The sequence below is a fragment of the Convolutriloba macropyga genome, chromosome 6 (assembly GCF_964194025.1).
Source record: "Convolutriloba macropyga chromosome 6, txConMacr16.3, whole genome shotgun sequence".
Lineage (NCBI taxonomy): Eukaryota > Metazoa > Xenacoelomorpha > Acoela > Convolutidae > Convolutriloba > Convolutriloba macropyga.
This window is the reverse complement of record NC_134473.1, coordinates 12,985,910-13,006,272: the sequence shown is the minus strand read 5'-3', so window position 1 is coordinate 13,006,272 and position 20,363 is coordinate 12,985,910. Positions and strand designations below refer to the sequence as shown.

The following is a 20,363-nucleotide window of genomic DNA, read 5'->3' as shown; positions in this document are numbered from 1 at the left end:
GTCAACAAGCATCTGCTGTTTTAGTGTACAAAGTATGGGCTGTATACCTCCTGGCAATCATTCACATTGCATCTGGAATACTGCTCCTGGTTTTCTCCTCAGAAGGCGGAATTCAAATGGGTGCAGACCTCCCGGATGTGGATGAGATGATGGCTGCTAACGTGACTCTGCAAGTGCCTGTGAATGTGTGGCTGGGTCCCTCTGCACACGAATTATCATCAGGTGGGCTATGAAGATCAAATAGAATTTACTTTGGTAGCACAAGGCTATATGGGTACGTGTATTCCATTCTCCGTAAATACCATTTTGAAGCCGCAAAGCGATAGCTGGGGCTATTATTTGGATTTTCTTATGTTTTTTTTTTACATTTCAAAGAATTTGAATTGTATTGGGGCGCTGTCTTTTTGGTTCAATATGTTTTTCAATCCCAAATGTAGACAAGAAATAGTTGCGTATTTGAAACCATTTTAAATAGAAAACTTAAGTTCTGAAATATCTTCATTTTTTTTCAGCTAAATTAACCATGCTCGCTGATACTTCAACTGTTATTATTTAATCTCATCTGCATCAGATAATTTATTTAAAAAAGATAACAAATGTTTTTCTATTTTTATTTTGACTTTAATGAAAAGCTAAATGATTTAAGTTATTCGAGACTTATTTGTTGAATTTTTAATTGCTCTCGAAAGAAGTTCGAAGCAATTATTGAAAACGTTTCTTTTTTATGCAAAATGTTTGCTTGACTTCTCAAGTGACATCTTCACGCATCTCTTCGTCATTTTTGAGTGATCACAATTGTTCTCATTCCGAAGTAAAGTTCGTTTCTAAAGTAAAAGGGATTGTGGCATAGGAAATCAGAAGGGCCTGATAGCCGAGTCGTAATCCTTCTGTCAAGGACTCCTGGGATTCGAATTGCACCCCGGTCGTATGTTTTTGCTACCATAAACCAAAATTTATCTGGTATACAGCCCTTGAATTAAATTTCTCCGCCTGTCGTTTGAGAGCAATTTTTCCGATGTTAGTCGGTTTATGTTTTTTTCACCGCTTTTAGCCAGTTTGATTCTCATTTTTTGAATGCAACTTGTGGATTTCTTCTTCACATAATTATACTGCATTACTTTTTCCTTATTTTTCTTAATTTTAGAATGTTTATTTTTGAGAGCTTGCAAAGTGCTATCCCGAACCTGAATTTTCTTTCAGTAAAGGTTTGTGGGACGAGTTCGGTATCTTGTATAAGTTTCTTAGTTTCTTGTACGTCGAATGTCAAGCCCGCAGCAATTTAAAAGCTGATTGGTTAAATTGTAAGAACTTGAAAAGTTAAATTGTAAGTTGAATTGTTAACAAGATGGATGGTTAACTTATTAAATACATCGTCTTGTAAGTATTTTATAAAATCTGATAAGCTAAACATCCGTACTCGTCTCTGACTGTTCTTTCTTAGGGGCAGATAGTTCTTACGCCACCATCACAAAAAATCATTATTGACTGGAGTGGGATCCCCTCCCCGTATATAATGTTATCATTCACAGCAAGAAAATGACTGGAAAAGTTTCAATTGAACTGAGGGAATATTGTAAGATTTAAGGTGTTATTGGTATTACAAATTTACTACTATAAAAATCCCAACAAAGAGAAACCATGTGTACTGAAGTAATGTTTATGTTGAATACTTAGCTTAACTAAGCTAAGTATTCAAATTACATCATTCTAAAAATAGAATGATGTAATTAGCTGAACCATTCATATTGCACAAAATGTCCGTCCAGCCAAACGGACATTTTGCCATCCAGCAGGACGGGAACTATCCCGTTCTGAGAACTATATATAGCAAAGAAAGAATCACAACTTTGAGAAATTAAGAATTAACAACTCAGAGAAACTGAGAATCTAATATCTCCAAATTGAGAAAAGTAATCTCAAAACAAAAGTAATTCAAAGAAGAATTGCTAAACATTCCTCAGCTATTACAACAAAAGAATAGTTAGAGGTGTTCTTCAAATCAGTACTTATCTAAAAGAGAGATAAATAGTTACTGATAAGTTAATAACGTTTTTACAAATATTCCGACCCTTTCCCTTTTTACAAGTTAGATATAATAACTCTAAGTGCAACTCTTATGATTATACCATTAGTGCTGTAAATTATCTATGTTAAACTTTTACAAATCATGTACAAATCTTATAACTAGAATAATTAGTCAAATTTACATATTTAAATCCTTAAGTAATTTCATGAGACTTATCGGGCTTAGAAAGATAGCGTATACTAGGAGTAAGACCATCGAGTCAGAAGTTTAAGTTTGAACCTTCGCACCCCTACCCACTACTATAAGCTGGTGCGACCAGTGAGGCACGCATAAACATTCTATCTTCTAAGCAAAAAATAAAATAACAAAACAAGCCTAACATAATGTCCTTAGGAGGAACACCGAGTAGTACAGCTCCTTCAACCGGCTCCGGTAGTACAGGCACAACAACTGTAAGTTCCGGATCCGGCAGCAGTAACCAGAACATTAATTGATACCCCCTCTCTCATCCTAGCATGTCGCTTGTCACCTTCTCGGGAAATGACCCTAGACAAAATGCAAGCGATTTTAGGAACTCCGTTGAACAAAAAATAAACTTCTCCTTAGGTACAACGTTGCCGACAGACCCCACTGCATTAACAAATCACCAAAATAGACGCAAAGCGCTATTTGGATCACTACTGACAGAGACTGCATTAGAGTGGTACAATACTATAGACCCCACAAGAAATCTCGACCAAATCAACGGAGATTTCATAAATAGATTCACTGATAGCCGTGATCAATTTAAGTATCGACTAGAAGTAGAAGGTGCCACCAGACAAGAAGGGGAACTAAATAAAAATTATTTCCACCGAATTAAGCATGCTGTTGATAGAGGATGGCCTGAAAAAATACCTGCACGATTAACTGATCCTGGCCAAATTGCTACTGAACGAACAATACAGCAGCGACAAAGAGAGCAAAAGTATATTGACTTTGCCATAAGAGGTTTACAGCCCCCCTCATTAAAACGCGAAGCGCATGAATATAGGATAGAAAATCCGGATAAAACATGGAACGAAATACAAAACCACTTAATAACAAAAAACTTAACATTTACTGTTAGCACTGACGGCACAGTAAAACAAACAAATGATAAAATCAGTAGCCTTGAAGCACAAATTAAAGAGCTCACTAGCCTAATAAGAAATAATGAAGTCAGCGCTATTAACTCAGGTTCCTTTAAAGACCCCAATGTAAAAGGACGACCAAATAATACACGCTTTTGTAACTATTGCCGTAATCATGGGCATTCCATTTCTAACTGCTCTAAGCACAGGATTGATGAAGGATTTAAAAAGATGAAAAGAGAACTCACTGAGGAAAAGGAGAAAAAGACATCCTTCAGTACTGACTGCAAAAAGCAGACTAACAGTAAGCCGTATTTTAATAACCAGAATCGCCCAAATAATACTAACAGTGGATATGACAACCGCAGATACGGAAATAAACACTATAATAATAATAATAACAAATCCTATGAACAAAAATTTCCCCAAAACAACCAATTTAGTCCCCATGAAACTGAAGCTAGGCAATATTATGAATGTGAGAATCAAAATTTTCAACGTTCTTATCCCCCCACGCTCATAATAATCAATTCCAAGCATCAAGCAGTAGATATTATGATCAACAACCCCGCTCGTCCCACTCTGTTCGCTGGGTAGAGGATCAAAACCAACAAACAGAATATTACGATCAGAATAATTACACCGATGCTATCACAGATTTCTTCCCTTTAAACTTCTAAAGTCTCCGAAAGTTAACACAAATAGTAATCCAAAATCCAGGATTTACCTAAACATGTATTATTTCACCACCGGAGACATAAATAAAAATAGTGGACTTGAGATTGAGTATCTGATTGACCCAGGCTCGACATGTACGATAACAAATTACCCCACATTTCTAGAAATGCAAAAGTTGAACCCTAGCATGAGAATCTTCTCAGCTATCAATATCACAAAATCCTATAATAGATCACAAATTCGTATGTTAGGCCATACTACAGTAACATCATACTTTGATGACTGAGAAAGTATGAAGCAAACTATAAAGTATGGGTTACACAAGAAGGAACGTCTAACCTGATTGGTGTTGATTTCTGCCATATTTTCTTTAAAGCTCTGTATTTCGATATTCCTGCTGTAGAGTTAAAAGAACACACAGGAGTAATCAGTTATGGAACACTGAATAATGAAAAACAGTATCCACAAGTATCAGAGATAGAAGCAATAGTCTTGTCTCAGCCACTTTATATACAGGCAAGATCAACCTACTTGTACAAACACCAAAACACTGATTTATGTTACCCCAAAGGCACTTCTTTTCTACTGCACAAAAATACAGTAAAAACAGAACTAGTGTTTATTAACACAGTCTGTACACAAAACGAGAAAACACTACCTATACTAATAGAAAACCACAAAAATCACCCTATTACACTTAATAAAGGTATTATTGGGTATGCTGTATGTGATCTAGTATTGAGTCGTGAAACGCGCAAATTCAACATGCGCGATTGTAGTGAGTTCGCATACTCAATACTAAATAAGTATGAAGAATTGGATAATTGTTTCACGCTTAGTACAGTTGTTAAATCAGTACAAGAGGCTGAGTCGAACGAATCCGATAGTTGCATAAACTATGTTAACCACGAAGAACAGTCAATATTCAATAGTAGTATGGCTATTGTGCACACAATTTCTAAGGACTGCGCTATGAGCAAAGGCTTTGCACTCATGCTGTGTAAAAGGTTCCCCGACTTGAGAGAACATTGTAAGTGGCAAGTAGAAGTGAACGATCGTGACGGAAATACAATAAACCAAAATGTATTACAATACATTGCTCCTAGTCTCGGACACCAAATCTTTAGTCTAATAGCTAAAGAAAAATACAATAGTAAACCGACTATTGAAGGTATTACAACTGCACTATTCGAACCTCGCAATATACTTCTAATGCAAAACATTAGATGCATAGCTATGCCAAAAATCGCATGTGGATTAGACAAAATGAACTGGTCTTAAATACAATGTATTTAATTCTTCGGGAATTAAAATATATTTTTATGTGAGTAAAGCCGAAATTAATCAAATGCCGTCCTTTACACAATACACAGATGAAAACATTGAAGAGATATTCGGAATTGTAGGCGATGAAATTGTAAACAAGTGCAAAAATGATGCTGAAGTAGCAACTGATTTCTCAAATGATGCAAAAACCTTATGCAAGCCCAATAATACTGAACAATTCCCCAAGTTCAGAACAACTGAACAAAACCACTTCATTATTCATGAAGTTGTACAAGAAGGACTCGATACACGACCAAAAGATGCAAGTAAAAACTATGCACACTATATCGAATACCTAAAAAAGTTTGACCTCACGCAGATTGATTTAACGGACGATGAATTCAGAGCACTTCTAGAAGTTCTTCTAGATGATGAGGACGTATACTCCCATCACAAGTATGATATCGGCCGCACGAAACAGAAATTTCACATACCCCTAAAAAAGGACTGCGAATTTAAAAAGCAACGTCCCAGCAAAGTTCCCCTACATTTGCGTGACAAGTTAGAGGCATTAATGGACGAATTAATACAAGCCGGAATAATACGCGAGCTAAATGAGCACGACGATTTAAATAGCTGGTTTGTAAATCCAATTATTATACTGCCTAAGAACGACTATGTAAAACTTGTAATTGACGCTCGCTACCTAAACTCAATTACAGATACAAGTAACTCAAGTTGGCCACTCGAGCCACTACAGGTTCTAATGACACGAGTAAATGGAGCATATTTTACAAGTAATGATTTGTCGTGCGCTTATCATCAAGTGCCCCTTACAGCAGAGACTCAGAAATTAACTAGTTTTATTGTAGGTGGACGTCAATATACTTATCAAGTCGGATTTTATGGCTTAAAGCCCCTTCCGAACTTCTTTAGTAAACTTATGCGTTATGCATTTGGACCGCTAATAAAGAAAAAGCAAGCCATCACTTATATTGACGATACACTGCTACAAGCACAAGATAAACAGGAAATGTTCACAGTAATACGTGAATATCATGCACTACTGCGTAAAGCTAACTTAAAAGCTGCGCCGGATAAAACAAAATTCTTTTTACGAAAAGTGAAATTCCTCGGGCATGTAATATCGAAAGGGACACTTAGCCCAATCACTTCGCGCATTGCAGATATACAAAACTTAAAAACGCCTGAATCGAAAACCGATGTCCTCAGCGTATTAGGGGCGATGGGATTTTATGCAAATTATGTTATAAACTATCATATAGACGCAAAACCGCTATATGATTTAGTTAAGAATGAAACGAATTTCGAATGGCTGGATAGCCACCAGCAGGTATTCGATAAGTTGAAAGCAAAATTTGCACACGATATTTCCGTCGCTATCCCCAACCCAAAATACCCCTTTCATATACATGCTGACTCTTCCAACTTAGGAACTGGTAGTATACTAATACAACAGTTCCCCGAAGGGAAAAGAATTGTTTCTGCAAACTCCCGCGTATTCGATAAAGCAGAACAGAAAATGTCCCCACAGCATAGAGAACTGTGCGGTATAATATCAGCGTTACAAACTTACGAGTTCTACATTATAGGCTCCCCCTATCCAATATATCTATTCTGCGATCACAGACCTATACTATTCCTCTGGTCTCGCCACGGACAATTATCACATAGATTCTTTAAGTATCAAGTCGTGCTTACTAAATTTCAGAATCTAAAGATAATATACACTGAAGGTAAAAACCTTGCTTTCCCCGACTTACTTAGTAGACAAGTCCCGCAAGAAGAAGCGAAAAAGTTCAAATTGAACACAAAACAGTCCCAAAGGACATTCGCTTCTACACACCGGATTATAAACCGATAAACTATTCAATACTACACTGTGACGAAAAGAAAGCACCCCAAAATACTAGCTATCCGGTAATTGCACATATACCCGGTCAGAAAAAGAAAATACTATATATAACCGACGAAGATTTTAGTATTAACGACGCAAGCGACGATATAGAGCAGACATGTAGTGCAATATACAATATTGCCGACTCGTTCAGATATGGACGACAAATAAATCAGATCAGAAAGATGTCTTCGGAAAATGTATCTACAGAAAGCCTTAATGACCACACATACGAAGAAATAACCGAAGAGGTACATGCAGTAGATGACGTTCTTGATGATGAAGACTGGTTAGAACTGCAAAAAGGGAATATAGATATATCGTTAATACAAGAACTAGAACAATCGAAGGAGGAATACAAACAACGCACACACAAGTGTGATATTGTAGAACCGACGACTCTACATACAGAAGTAGTAAAAGTATCTTGTAAGGACTTACTACTAAAATTAACAGAGTTCACCAAACAAGCTCAACTAGACACAGATACAATTCTGCGAGAACAAATAAATGATCCGGTTTTACAAACCGTTCGCCAGTGGCTAAAGGCAGGCAAAGAACCGCCGAGCACAAGTACAATTAAACATTGTAAAGGATTACGTGCATACAAAAATATATTTAACCTTCTACTACTCGAGGAACAATATGACTTACTATGCTACAATAAACCAGACGAGAACGGTTTATACGATACCAAAATATGTGTTCCACTATCGGTATTTATGAAGTGTTTTGAGTTAGCACATAATATTCCGCTAAGTGAGCATCGTGGAGACGCATGTACATTTAACAACATTAGTAGATTCTTTTACTGGCCCGGAATGTACAAATGGGTTACAATGCTAATACATGATTGCCTAGTTTGTCAGAAGAATAAACCACAAAGACATGATCTAAACGAAGCACCCTTAGAACAGTGGGGAGAACTAGAAACCACCCCATTTCATACTATACACATTGACCACAAGGGCCCATTTAGGCCTTGTAGTAACCAAAAGAAATTTTGTCTAGTTATAGTAGATAGTTTCTCTCTCTTTATACAAGTTTATCCATCAGAAACAGCCGTTGCACCAGAAACTGTTAAGTTAATAGAAAAATATATTACCCGATCCGGAATCCCCCAGCAAATAGTACATGACAACGGTACTGCATTTTTGAGTAATGATTTTGTGCACTGGACGCATGAATTCGGAATTACCTTAAAACCACGAACCTCATACTCACCTTGGACAAATGGCAAGGTTGAAGTACAAAATAAAAACTTAGCAAATTATTTGCGCAGTTTTATTAACGACACCGGATCGAACTGGGCCAGCCTTACTAATAAGTTTGCCTTTGCGCATAATACTGCAATAAATTACAGTACAGGATATACTCCGTACGAGACAGTATTCGGCATTAAACCGCAAATTCCAATTTCCCTTAAGCTAGGCTTACTACGGGATAATAGACGGAATTGTAATTCAGAGTATTGTAAAGACCTTCCCTTACATACTCACTGTGAAAATTCTTGTAAAAACGAGAAAGTAGACAAACTATTACAGAATAGATTGTCTAGTACTATACTACAACGCGAAAATGAATTTGAAAATATATATAGTAAAACGTATACTCGCTGTCGGCAAATTACAAACAAAGCACACGAGTATAGGAATAGATTTAAATTGGGTAGACCAATCAAAATCGGTCGTAAAGTTCTACTAGAGAATCACGCTAAAGGATTATTGAAATCCAAAAAACTACTAGAGTTACGCTCTGGACCATATACTGTTACTAAACAAATTACTAACACTACGTATGAAATTGTTCACGACACAACTGAACAAAAGAAAGTAGTGCATAGAAATCACTTTGTAGAATACTTTCCTAAAGAACAGGAAATAGACAAGTTAGTACAGGACTATAGTACTAACTATGATGATTCACAAGCCTACTAAGATAGATTCAACCAGTACTCAATGAATAGATTCAATCACCAAACAATTGATAACCCGGAATATATGCCGTGGCCTATTATTAACAACGCAAATAATCAGGCTGAGCAAATAACGTCACCGCAACCAGTTGAATACTCAACTACTGTTAACACGTGCCGGAGTGCGCCTAACAGCCCATACAAAACAAATAAAAATGATAGCACACTACATATCAGGAATTTGTTTAGCCCCCAAAGTAGTTCACAAAGTACTACGTCCAATTCCCATACATTTAGCCCTATCATTAGTTCAACCCCCCACCCAGTAAAAATAAAAACTAATCCTAATCCAATTCATTCTGATGTCAGACCGCAGAGAACACGGACTGAACCTAAACGCTATGGAAATACAATTCCATCAGATTTAATTCCAAAAGTCCAAAAGAAATAATTCTTTTGTACAAAGTTGTTATTACAATATACGAAATTATAAAAATAAAATATACAAATTATAAAAATAATTAAAGCAAAAATTTACAAAAATTATAACAGTCGAGCTCTAGCAAGTTTAATTAGTTTAAGGTATTCGCGGGCAATAGCACAGTCTCGAAAGAGAAGCCCGCACCCCAGAACAACAGCCAACCCATACAGTTGCTGAGCAGCTCTTGCTGTCTCAGGGGTCCACCACACTCGCCAAAGCTCGAACACAAAATTCATAAATTCTTCATGGCCCTCGGGGTTGGGTGCTGTTAATTTTCGCTCGAACTAAAAAATTCAAAAATTTCATTATCTACCCCAATATATCCCAGAAAAATATTTGCAACTTTAAAAATTTACCTCTTCCCCCAACCAACATTTGAGGTACTGCACTGTAGCAGGACATATCTTAGCGTATTTCAATAAATTCCTATCTTTATTATTTACACAATACTCCTGCGCAACCCGCAGCGAATAAAACTCCTCTTCAGAGAGGACAATTTGAGTTGATATATACTGCTCAGAGAGGAAAAATTTCATCTCTCTGGCATCCAACTCCAAATCTAAGTGTTCGAAGGCAGAATAATTTGCCTCTTTAAACAAATTTAAAATAGTTCTGTTCATTATTCTCAAAATTAGACTAGAATTACACTCAGAATATTTCTCTATTTATACAAGTATAAAAATATACCCCTACCAGTTAAATTTCTTATTCACTCTGTCTTCACGGACAACCCTCAATCAACCAATGAGAATTGCATATTCCGCCAGTTGCGCGGATAGTAATCCGCTCTCAATAATTTATGCAAATATAAAAACTAAAAAATGCAGTTGAAACAGTTAGCCAATCAGAGCTCAGTATTTTGCCTTCCGCACGGACGGCCAAATTGCCATTGAGAAATCTATAAATTCTCAGCCCAACTGAATCGATTCATTCTTCTGAATCTCTCGCGTAGAGACTACATCTTTAAACTCTTATCTACAAAACAATCCGAAATTCATTTTTAAAAATGAATACAAAAATCGAATCTCTGTTCCCCGAGGAGGGAGAGGTTATCGAAACTGAAAACCCCAGAAGAAACTTCACTGAGGTGAATCTTTTGCTTATTCTTTTTCTGTTTCGTCTATTTCTATTTTGCAAAAACAGATACATAGAAAATGTCACAAAATTATTTGTGACCGCAACCTTAATTTTATCTAATTTCACAAATTGTGAAAACCCAGACTCTGAAATTTTCACAGACTTAAAAACTGCTCACCATCACTTATACGCAAAAACTGCAACATCACTAAAAGTCGCTCACTACGATTGTTCATTTATGGACTCTAATAAAATGTACTCACTAAACAAAGTCGCTCCTTGTAAAATTGAACCACAAAATGTTGAAATTTCAAAAATCAAAGGACAAATTTTCAACCGTTTCTTTAGGGGAAAATTAGAAGCTACTATGTGTAGAGCAAGCCACCAAAGCATTAGGTAGTATTGCGGCCTTTTCGGCGCTAGCGGAATTGATGCAAAACGTAGCACAATTACCACAGACGTAGATTTAACTCCAGAACAGTGTAGGCAGGCTAGATTAACTTATAAGTTAAGTATTAACGGAAAAGAAATTCCTATTAAATTAAATGTAAGAACAACTTATATAAAAAATTCCGGTCCAAATATTGGAGAAAATCCAAACGAATGTGACGATTCTGGCTGGATAATTCACGATACATTTGAAACCTATATGCAGGATACAACTTTAAATGTTAACCTGCGGGGAGGATCAGTAAATAACTGGCAAAATATTCCCCTGCCTTGCACATTATCAGAAGGCGGTTGTCAAAGCACGTCAACTGACCCCCATGCTTATAGCTGGGAGAAACAAGATAATTGCTTGTTCGCTTTAAGAGAACAATTTGAAGGCAAAATGATAAAAATAGGAGATAATTACTGTATCTCTAAAGAATCAGCGAAAGAGCAAAGCTTTCTATTTCAAGTGTACAATAAGCCTCAATCGCTATGCAATAGCAATAATATAGTTCATCCGTCACCATACGACACACTATATGTTGAATTTACAGGCGGATTTAATATGAATACAGGAGAGGCACTCGAAACTCTACCTAATATAAATAGAATTACTAGACTTCCGAACAATTCACTAAGTTCGCTTAATATCTCCCGAACAGAGATAGATTACGAGGCACATTTGAATACTAAATTCGACTACTATCAGTATATTAATTTCCGAAGGCTACAACTCTCTGAAATAAATACTATACAACAAATTTGTGAACTAGAACGTTCACTTAAAAATACACAACTTGCATATTCGCGTCTCAGCCCTAAGCTGGCTGGTTTTCTGTTAACTAATAACAGATCTATGTTTTTAGAGACAAACGGCAATATAGCCTGGCTCTATCACTGTCCAAAATTTTATTCGCCTTTACAAGTAATGGATACTTGTTACGATCGAATACCGGTGTTATATAAAAATAAAGTTCGCTTTATCGACCCAGTAAGCAGACAAACTTTCACTACTACTAAACAACAACCATGTAACAACAAACAAAAGGATCTTTTTCAACTAGATATTGAAAATGATAACTCTTGGATCGAGCTAACTCCAAGTATAACACAAGTCACTGGGCCAGCATTATTTGCCCCCAGCAATCAGAAACACAAAATGGTTTCGATGAAATTCAAAAACAGACAGGAAGTTTCTTTTCATGTCAAAGAAGACATGATTGCATTTTGGAACGATGGAACTTTAAATTCCGAAATGAAAGACGCAGCGCAAGAGTTTTCTCGTGAATTAGTTGAGATTCAACATAATAAAAGCCAGCCTAGTGGTTATAGCAACTACTACACTACAAAAACAATATATTTAGATTCTCTAATCTCGTCACAATTCTTACACAACCGGTATATAAAAGCCTCCGGCCGAATACACTATTATTTGGAACAATGCGGAATTACTTTCGCTGTATTCCTTTTAGTGAAATTTATAATCGACATTGTAGTTTGCATCATTCGAGCACTACAAATACACAAAGTTACTGGAGCCTCAGTGAGTTTTGGGAAAGTAATACTATCAGCTACTTTCAATATACTTTTTCAGTCTATAGTAACTTCAGTATTTCGTCCTACTGAAGAAAGAGACGACTCAGAACACTTAGTACAAGCCCCAACTTATAAAGAGCCGACTATAAACATATACCCTCCAATACAAAGTGAGCTACAATCAATTAGACAAGAGAGGGAAAATCACTCTAGCAATGATGATTTCCCAACCTCTCCAGTGTAATTAAATCTAATTAATTACAACTATAAATAACCCTTTATATAAAAATTTTTTTAGAACATAACACTGGACGACAATGACTTTCTGCTGCCAGCATTCGAGGAATTACTAGACGATGCACCTCCATCAGAACTTCCCATCGACATTGTCACACAATATCTAACAACAACCGAGGAGCCCCAATCATATGAGCAACAAGATACCCAACAACTGCCAGAACAGCCTCAACAACCACAACCAGGACCATCACAACTCCAACCACCAGTGGCAGCAGTCATGCCAAAGACACTTACTATGCAGGACAAAATCAATCGCCAAATCAAAACCGAACAACTAGTGTGCAACCCAAGCTTCAAGGGGCACCCGAAATATGACATGAGCTTGAACTATAAATTGCAAAACCACGCTAACCTATACAAACTGATCTCTTATAACCCCAAAACAAAAACTTACAGAGCGAAGAATTTAGGCATCGATAAACAAATCATCTCTGTCCCATTTCATTTCCTAACCGCAAACCTCGACAGCTCAGAAGACAACTACATTCGAAACCTCGAGCAAAGTTTCCTCAAGGAACGTTACAAGAATTTCCAGCTCCAGCAGCGCAACGAAAGCCTGCTGAGAGAACTAAGAGACTATCGACATAGAAATTTTCGAGGTAACGACAATTTTTCGAATCTCTGAGCCGGGGAGAAGGCACAAAAAATTTTTTACAATCTGTAAACCTTAAAATTTATAACTTGTTTTTTTTTATCTGTAAACTTTAAAAATTTATATGTGTACCTTTATTGATGCTATGATTTTCATTTAACCCCCACTAAGGGCCGGGTCGGGATGTACTGAAGTAATGTTTATGTTGAATACTTAGCTTAACTAAGCTAAGTATTCAAATTACATCATCCTAAAAATAGAATGATGTAATTAGCTGAACCATTCATATTGCACAAAATGTCCGTCCAGCCAAACGGACAATTTGCCATCCAGCAGGACGTGAACTATCCCGTTCTGAGAACTATATATAGCAAAAAAAGAATCACAACTTTGAGAAATTAAGAATTAACAACTCAGAGAAACTGAGATTCTAATATCTCCAAATTGAGAAAAGTAATCTCAAACAAAAGTAATTCAAAGAAGAATTGCTAAACATTCCTCAGCTATTACAACAAAAGAATAGTTAGAGGTGTTCTTCAAATCAGTACTTATCTAAAAGAGAGATAATTAGTTACTGATAAGTTAATAACGTTTTTACAAATATTCCGACCCTTTCCCTTTTTACAAGTTAGATTTAATAACTCTAAGTGCAACTCTTATAATTATACCATTAGTGCTGTGAATTATCTATGTTAAACTTTTACAAATCATATACAAATCTTATAACTAGAATAATTAGTCAAATTTACATATTTAAATCCTTAAGTAATTTCATGAGACTTATCAGGCTTAGAAAGATAGCGTATACTAGGAGTAAGACCATCGAGTCAGAAGTTTAAGTTTGAACCTTCGCACCCCCCTACCCACTAGTATACATGATAAAAATATTGCATTCTTGCATTTACATCCAATTGCGTTTCTCAAACTCCGATTGTAACCCCCTCCCCTCACGCTATCCGAAGCGAAATTATAGCTTCAACAGTATAAAGAAAGAAAAAAAGAATTCATTTCTTTGATCAGGTAATACAAATCTAACATCTAATGATAAACAAAATTATTCTTTACCGCAACCAAAGAGGACAGGTAACGGGGCACTAGTACCCGCAAATCCTGCCCCAATGAGACTCTCTTAACTTGCAATCAAAATTTAAATAAGTTTAAGAGAAAAAGGTAATAATAAATGCTCTCAAAGAAAAAAGCTATAGCTATTTATTGGAAATTCAGATCGGCCTCAAGTTTTCTGGGTCATCATTATGGTATAGTATCTTTACGGTATATAATACCATCATTATGGTTATTTATGGTTATTTGGAGGGTTGGGATATAATGAGAAAGACATCGAGTTTCATCTTTAGATTTCTTCGCCTTCCGAATAGATTGCTTGGCGGCTGCAACTACACTGCAAAAGGAAGAACTTAATATGAACAGTGTGGACAACTCCCCAGTGAATATGACACAGAATAGGCCTGACTCAAGTCAACTTTCGTGCTGTTTTGGTCCGTCTACTTGTGATGTTTTTGAGTCAACTGGTCAAGAAGTGCTGGGTAGACAATGTCGAAGACCAAAGATAGAGTACCCCTCTAATTCTATACAGGAGTCAGATATGTGTACAGAACAGGTGAGATTACGTTAGAGATCACATTGCTTATGTATCTAAGTATTGTCAAAGATCAAATTTTCTACAAAGGATCAAAGTTTTGATAAAATCATACTATATAAAAATTCTGCTTTTTCAGCTACTATATAACTTGATTTTGTAGGACACCCGTAAAACATAGACACACGTCATAGTCATCTTCAAAACATGGAAGAACATAGCCGCGAAAATAGCCGCGATAGCTTTGTAGATATGCAGGCTCAAAAAGATCTTTGAGAAACAACCCGATATAGAGAAAGTTCTCTTCCTTTTTATTGATTGCTATGATGTTATTTTTTAGTTAAGTATTGCATGACAAATTGCCGAATTAAAATAGAGAACAGTAATTTTTAACCGAGGAAAGTCATTTTTAAGAGAGAGGTAAGTCACGTGTGACCAAAGAGTAAAAGTTAATGACACAAAATTCTAATAGGAAATGATCAGGACGTCAAATGGTCGTAACAAAAATCTTTACGACGAAATGAAAAACATATCCAAAAGAATTTTGGATGCAACTCAAAGAGCAGAACCTTCCTAAGCAAAATTGTACCGTCACCCGAAAATTTGATTAAAATACAGAGTTCAAAGTTTGATAACATTAAAATATTTTCCAACTTGTCAAATTGTTGTTAAACAGGCACTTGCGATTTTTTGCTGATTTTAACACCAAAAGATTTAATGCAAATAAATGATGCACAGAAAGTGTTTTTCGTGTAATTAAGTTTAAAATACAAACAAAAAATAAGAAAAACTGGACAAAACCGTTGGAGTCGGATTAGTAATTGTACAGTTTTATGAAACAATATAACTCACGGTAAGAAGAGGCATTCAATGCATGAGTTTTGGGAAGTTGTCATATACACTCAATTTTTTTAAAAAAAAGTCTGCAAAGAGATCCAAAAATAAAGGAATTAATGGAAAAAAGCCAAAAAATTAACTAAAAACTTTAAAATTTGAGAATATGCCCTTTTGAATTTGAAACGCATTGTTGGGCTTACTTTGGGATCAATTTCAAAGGTTTACATATTATTGCAGCATGTATAAAAAATTTTTTCTACACAGAAAAACAAAATATAATGAAAAAATTGATTCAAATATCGAAAAAATGTCTAAAAATCGTTATCCATGAGCGCCAATCTCAAAGAAACATTTTTCAAATTCGATAGGTCATTCACGGAACGTAGTGAATGATCTAAAAGCCTGTGTTTCAGAAAAAAAGCAGTTCACCCGGAAATTTTACCGGGAAACCAATACAAAGGAAACGAACACTCCTCTTCGAGTCGTAAAAACGAAGAGAAGGCAGATAATGGCCCCAGCCATCGTTTTGCGACTATTAATTACTTATTGAAGTTCAAATTATAGTAGACCGATCAAAATCATCCGTCCTAGTCCAAGCCTCAAATGATACGGCCTAGATAACCTGCTTTATTTTGAGCATTAGCCATCTTGCTGTCAATTGGAGTGATATTAAACATTAGCGAAATTTCATAATGTATAGTGAAATTTTATAGTGTATCTCTCATTGACCAACAGGTGGTTAAATTTTAGGGCTGTTTCCTTCACATCTGTGGTGACTCATCAACTCCTTATACCCTCAGACTCTTAATGTACATTTTCTCTGTCCTCTTTTATCCCCTGGGTCTGCTGGACTGTCTACTGTGTGGTGGTTTTGTTCTCTGTCTAGGAAGGGCTTTCGAACGACACTGGAGCGCATTATTCATTCTGGCTACCCATTTATCATCGTTATTTCTTTCACAATCGGTACGAAAATTTAAGTCAGTTCTTTTGTCTGTTAGGTTTTGGGTTACGCTCTTAACTGCGGCTTAATTTTTGTAAAAAGTATCATCGTAATTTTTAGTATTATTGATAATCTTAAATTGATAATCCTTCTCCGTATATGCTCAGATAATCCTTCTCCGTGTTCTTACTCAGTTGTTGATACACGAAAAACAAAAACTTAGTTAAAAAAAGGGTCATTTTTTTTATCTCTGTAGGAAAAAAATTTGAGAACAATAGAAAACATGAGAACTTCTAACTAATTTTGAAAACTAGAGATCTATAGAAAATCGTACTGTGTAGAGAAACAATCCAGATTTGCCGTAATTTTTGTAAAATTTAAAGCGAATTATACCGTAATTCGGATCGTTTCCCTTTGTGCCCCCCCCAGCTTAGTGGGTTCTTTTTATTTTAATCCCCCAGACGCACGTGCCATATTTTTACATAATAATTTACTATGTAATGACGCGTGCTCTGTAAATGGGGAGAGCATAACGACTGGGGGTTGTCACAAACGGAAAAGATCCTGTAATTCTTACCCATTTATATGAAAACTCGAAAAATACCTTTTGTCCCTCCAACATCAATAATTGAAGATTGAAATTTCATTTCAAGAACTTCGGTTGAAACCTATGCAACATTCTCCTTGGCATGAGCGAGGACTGTTGTACCTAGAAAAATGCCCGTAATAATTTGCAAGAAGCATCACTTAATTTTTTGTTCCGACCCCTCTTGAGTTGGGAGGAACTATATACTCAACTGTTTTTTTGTTCAGACAATTTCGACCGATCGATATATTCATCGTAGAGAGTTGTGAGTGGTATCATTAAAAAGCCCGTCTCGCGTAAAATATGGAATTAAAAACTTTTTTGAATTTCGTTTTCTAGAGCGAGTTATCGTGGTTTGCTTTTTTGTGAATATTGAGGTTGGTTTGCGTTATTTTTATTCGCATTTTCCGGAAATTTTATATAAAATTGAGTCAATTTTGTTAAGATATGTTAAAATTGTTAACAATGGTGTTGTTCATTTGATTTTCACAGACAAAAAAGTATTGTTGCTGTTTACTCTACGATTATCAAAAACGCGGCATTAATTTTTAATATTGTTACTAACAAATTATCTAGATCTAAAACATTGGAAACAATTCAGTGTTCTTAATGGACGAACAGCAATAGCAAGGCTGGTTTCAGTCTAATTTTGGACAATTAAAATCCTAAAATGATTCGAATTGTAATCAGTGAGTCTATTTTTTAATAAAATTTAGTTCTTTTTCATGTCAATTAAAGAAAAAACAATTCAAATTAAAGCTCAGTATTGATAGGTCCAATTGGCTTCATAAGCAGTTAGTGTATTTTCATAAACAAATTAATGTATCAAGTCAAATTACTTGAAAGATTTTTGGGGTTTTGACTTTAACAAATGTTTGATTAAAAAAACAATGGCTTATTGAATTTTGCCACTACTTTTTCCTAATTTGGTCAACTTGTGGCTTAGTGTCAGCATAGAAAGAGTATTTTTTCTTGCTTCTTTTCTACTGATTTAAAATTTAATCTTTTTGCGCGTTAAGTAACGGTTTACTGGCTTTGATACTACTAAATTTGATAATTTTTTTTTAATTTTTCTGCCTTGGCGCATTTTTCACGTGTTTTTTTCTTGTTTTGTCACATTATCACATTACTGAAAGTTCACATATGTTACTTTTGGCGTTAAACATACGGCCGAATGGAACAAAAATCTTTAGAGGTGTGGGTTATGGTTTTAACGACTTCGATACCCCTTTCTCGAAGATTTAAAATTTTTTAACATTTGTCTTTAACTGTAATTTTTAATTTCTATTCTTTTTGTTTGAAACTTCCATGGTTTTGAGAGTCTTCATTGGCTTTTAATGGAAGAATAATTGAGCCTACAATCTGATTTGAATAGATAGCTAATGTTTTTCATGGCCTTGAAAACAATTGATTTAAAAATTAAAAAAAAACTTTTTTTTAAGTTTTGTTTTTTGTCTGTTTGTTACCTAGTCGTTTTTGTTAAAGGTCTCATATGACATTGCTGTTGTCAAGCGTAGATGCAAATCTACAAATTATAATTTGTTACAATATTTCTTTTTGATTTTTATGGCTCCGACACAGTCTTTTTTGCAAAAAAAATAAACTAGTTTTTGATTTTTGTCTAAAATCGACGCCCCTTTTTGTAGACGTAAGACATACTCTGATTAAATACAGTTCTCAAGCGCTTCTTCTGGTCGAAAAAAACAAACTTATTTTATTGTTGTTTGTAACTAATGTCCTTCATGACTTTGAAAATAATTGTTCTCGAAAAATATAAATGTATTACTAATTTTGCCCTTTCTCTTTTTTGGTCTACTTATTACCTATTCTCATTAAATAGAGCTCGCTTAACAGAATATTGGTGTTCGAGAAAGGCTCAATTGAATTTTTTGAGGGGCAAGATATGCTTCTACAGTTTCGACAGCGTTTTCTCGCAAGTTTAAATTGAATTTTTGTTTGTTGTCTATTTGTTGTTCTTTTTGTAGCCGCATTAAAAATTGAATAATGACAGGTCTTACTGCCCTCCTATAGAGGCGTATTTGAGCAAAAACATGTTGAATGTTTTCAATTGCTATCTAATGGTTTTCATTACTTTGAAACTAATTGTTTTTTAAAAATTTTTGCCTACTTCTTATTTTCGCTGTTTTTTTTTCTTTTTTGTGTTGAGGTGCGTCGGTTGAAGTTTTTTTTGTTTAGTTCAGTTTTTTCGAAGCTATTTTGACCTTGCTATTAAGTTTTGTTTTTTTTTAAAATGAACATAATGTTTTGGATGTAATAAATGTTTGTTGTTATTGTTGTTTGATTTGGTTGTTCGTCTTGACTTGCTTTCTTACTATTGGCTGATCTAATCAATCTAATGCGGCATTTTTACTCCACTGAGTTGTCTGCTTTGGGGGCTATCTTTTTGTTCATACACATTTTTTTAAGAATACTTGAATTTTTGGGGTTTTCTATCTGTTCCTTATTTGGTAGACCTTTATGCCAAATGCGGATGGGTGCGGTCGGAACTTTATGAGCAAACGCGCATTACCGAGCCTCCTTGTTATTTTCTAAATTTAAATCAATTTACGTGTTCTTCAATTTCAACAACTCGCTCCCGATTGATTTTTGACGAGAATTGATAGAATGAATGGTTAAATTTAACAATCAGAATATGGCTTTAATGGAATGACTTTCCTAAAATCTAACTTTATAACATCCCGCCTCGCATGATGTTGCAAGATAAACTACTATCTTGCAAGATAACCTCCTTTCATCATGCAAGATAACTTTTTGCTTTGCAAGATATTTTTAAAACAAAAATATTGCAAGATCATACGAGATAACCTTTTGGTCTCGACTAGGGATGCCAGACTGTTGGTAATAAATTTTGTGCAGTCTACTATTTATTGGCGTGGTTGTTTTCTTTTTTTTAAAAAAAATTTAAACATTCATACTGGTCGAAACAGTTAGCCGGATGAAAAATAAACCGAAATGAAAGGCCTTGTTTTGAATTCATTGATGATATTTAAGAGCACACGGTTTTGCCCCTGTTAGAAAATGGTTTGTCATTATACTTTATATGTTTTTT

The 20,363-nt window shown here is 35.3% G+C and overlaps 1 protein-coding gene across 4 annotated transcripts in view; it reads left to right on the top strand.

Annotated features, from left to right (window-relative positions):
- Nucleotides 1-20,363, top strand: part of LOC142340793 (uncharacterized) — a 40,435-nt gene that overhangs the window by 12,369 nt on the left and 7,703 nt on the right. For 3 of the 4 annotated variants that reach the window (XM_075391505.1, XM_075391506.1, XM_075391504.1), the window contains 3 exons: nucleotides 25-222; nucleotides 14,689-14,951; nucleotides 16,518-16,730. In XM_075391505.1, the coding sequence (XP_075247620.1) occupies nucleotides 25-222; nucleotides 14,689-14,951; nucleotides 16,518-16,730 (674 nt within the window). The remainder of the gene's footprint in view (nucleotides 1-24; nucleotides 223-14,688; nucleotides 14,952-16,517; nucleotides 16,731-20,363) is intronic. The other variant, XM_075391507.1, reaches the window with a different exon arrangement.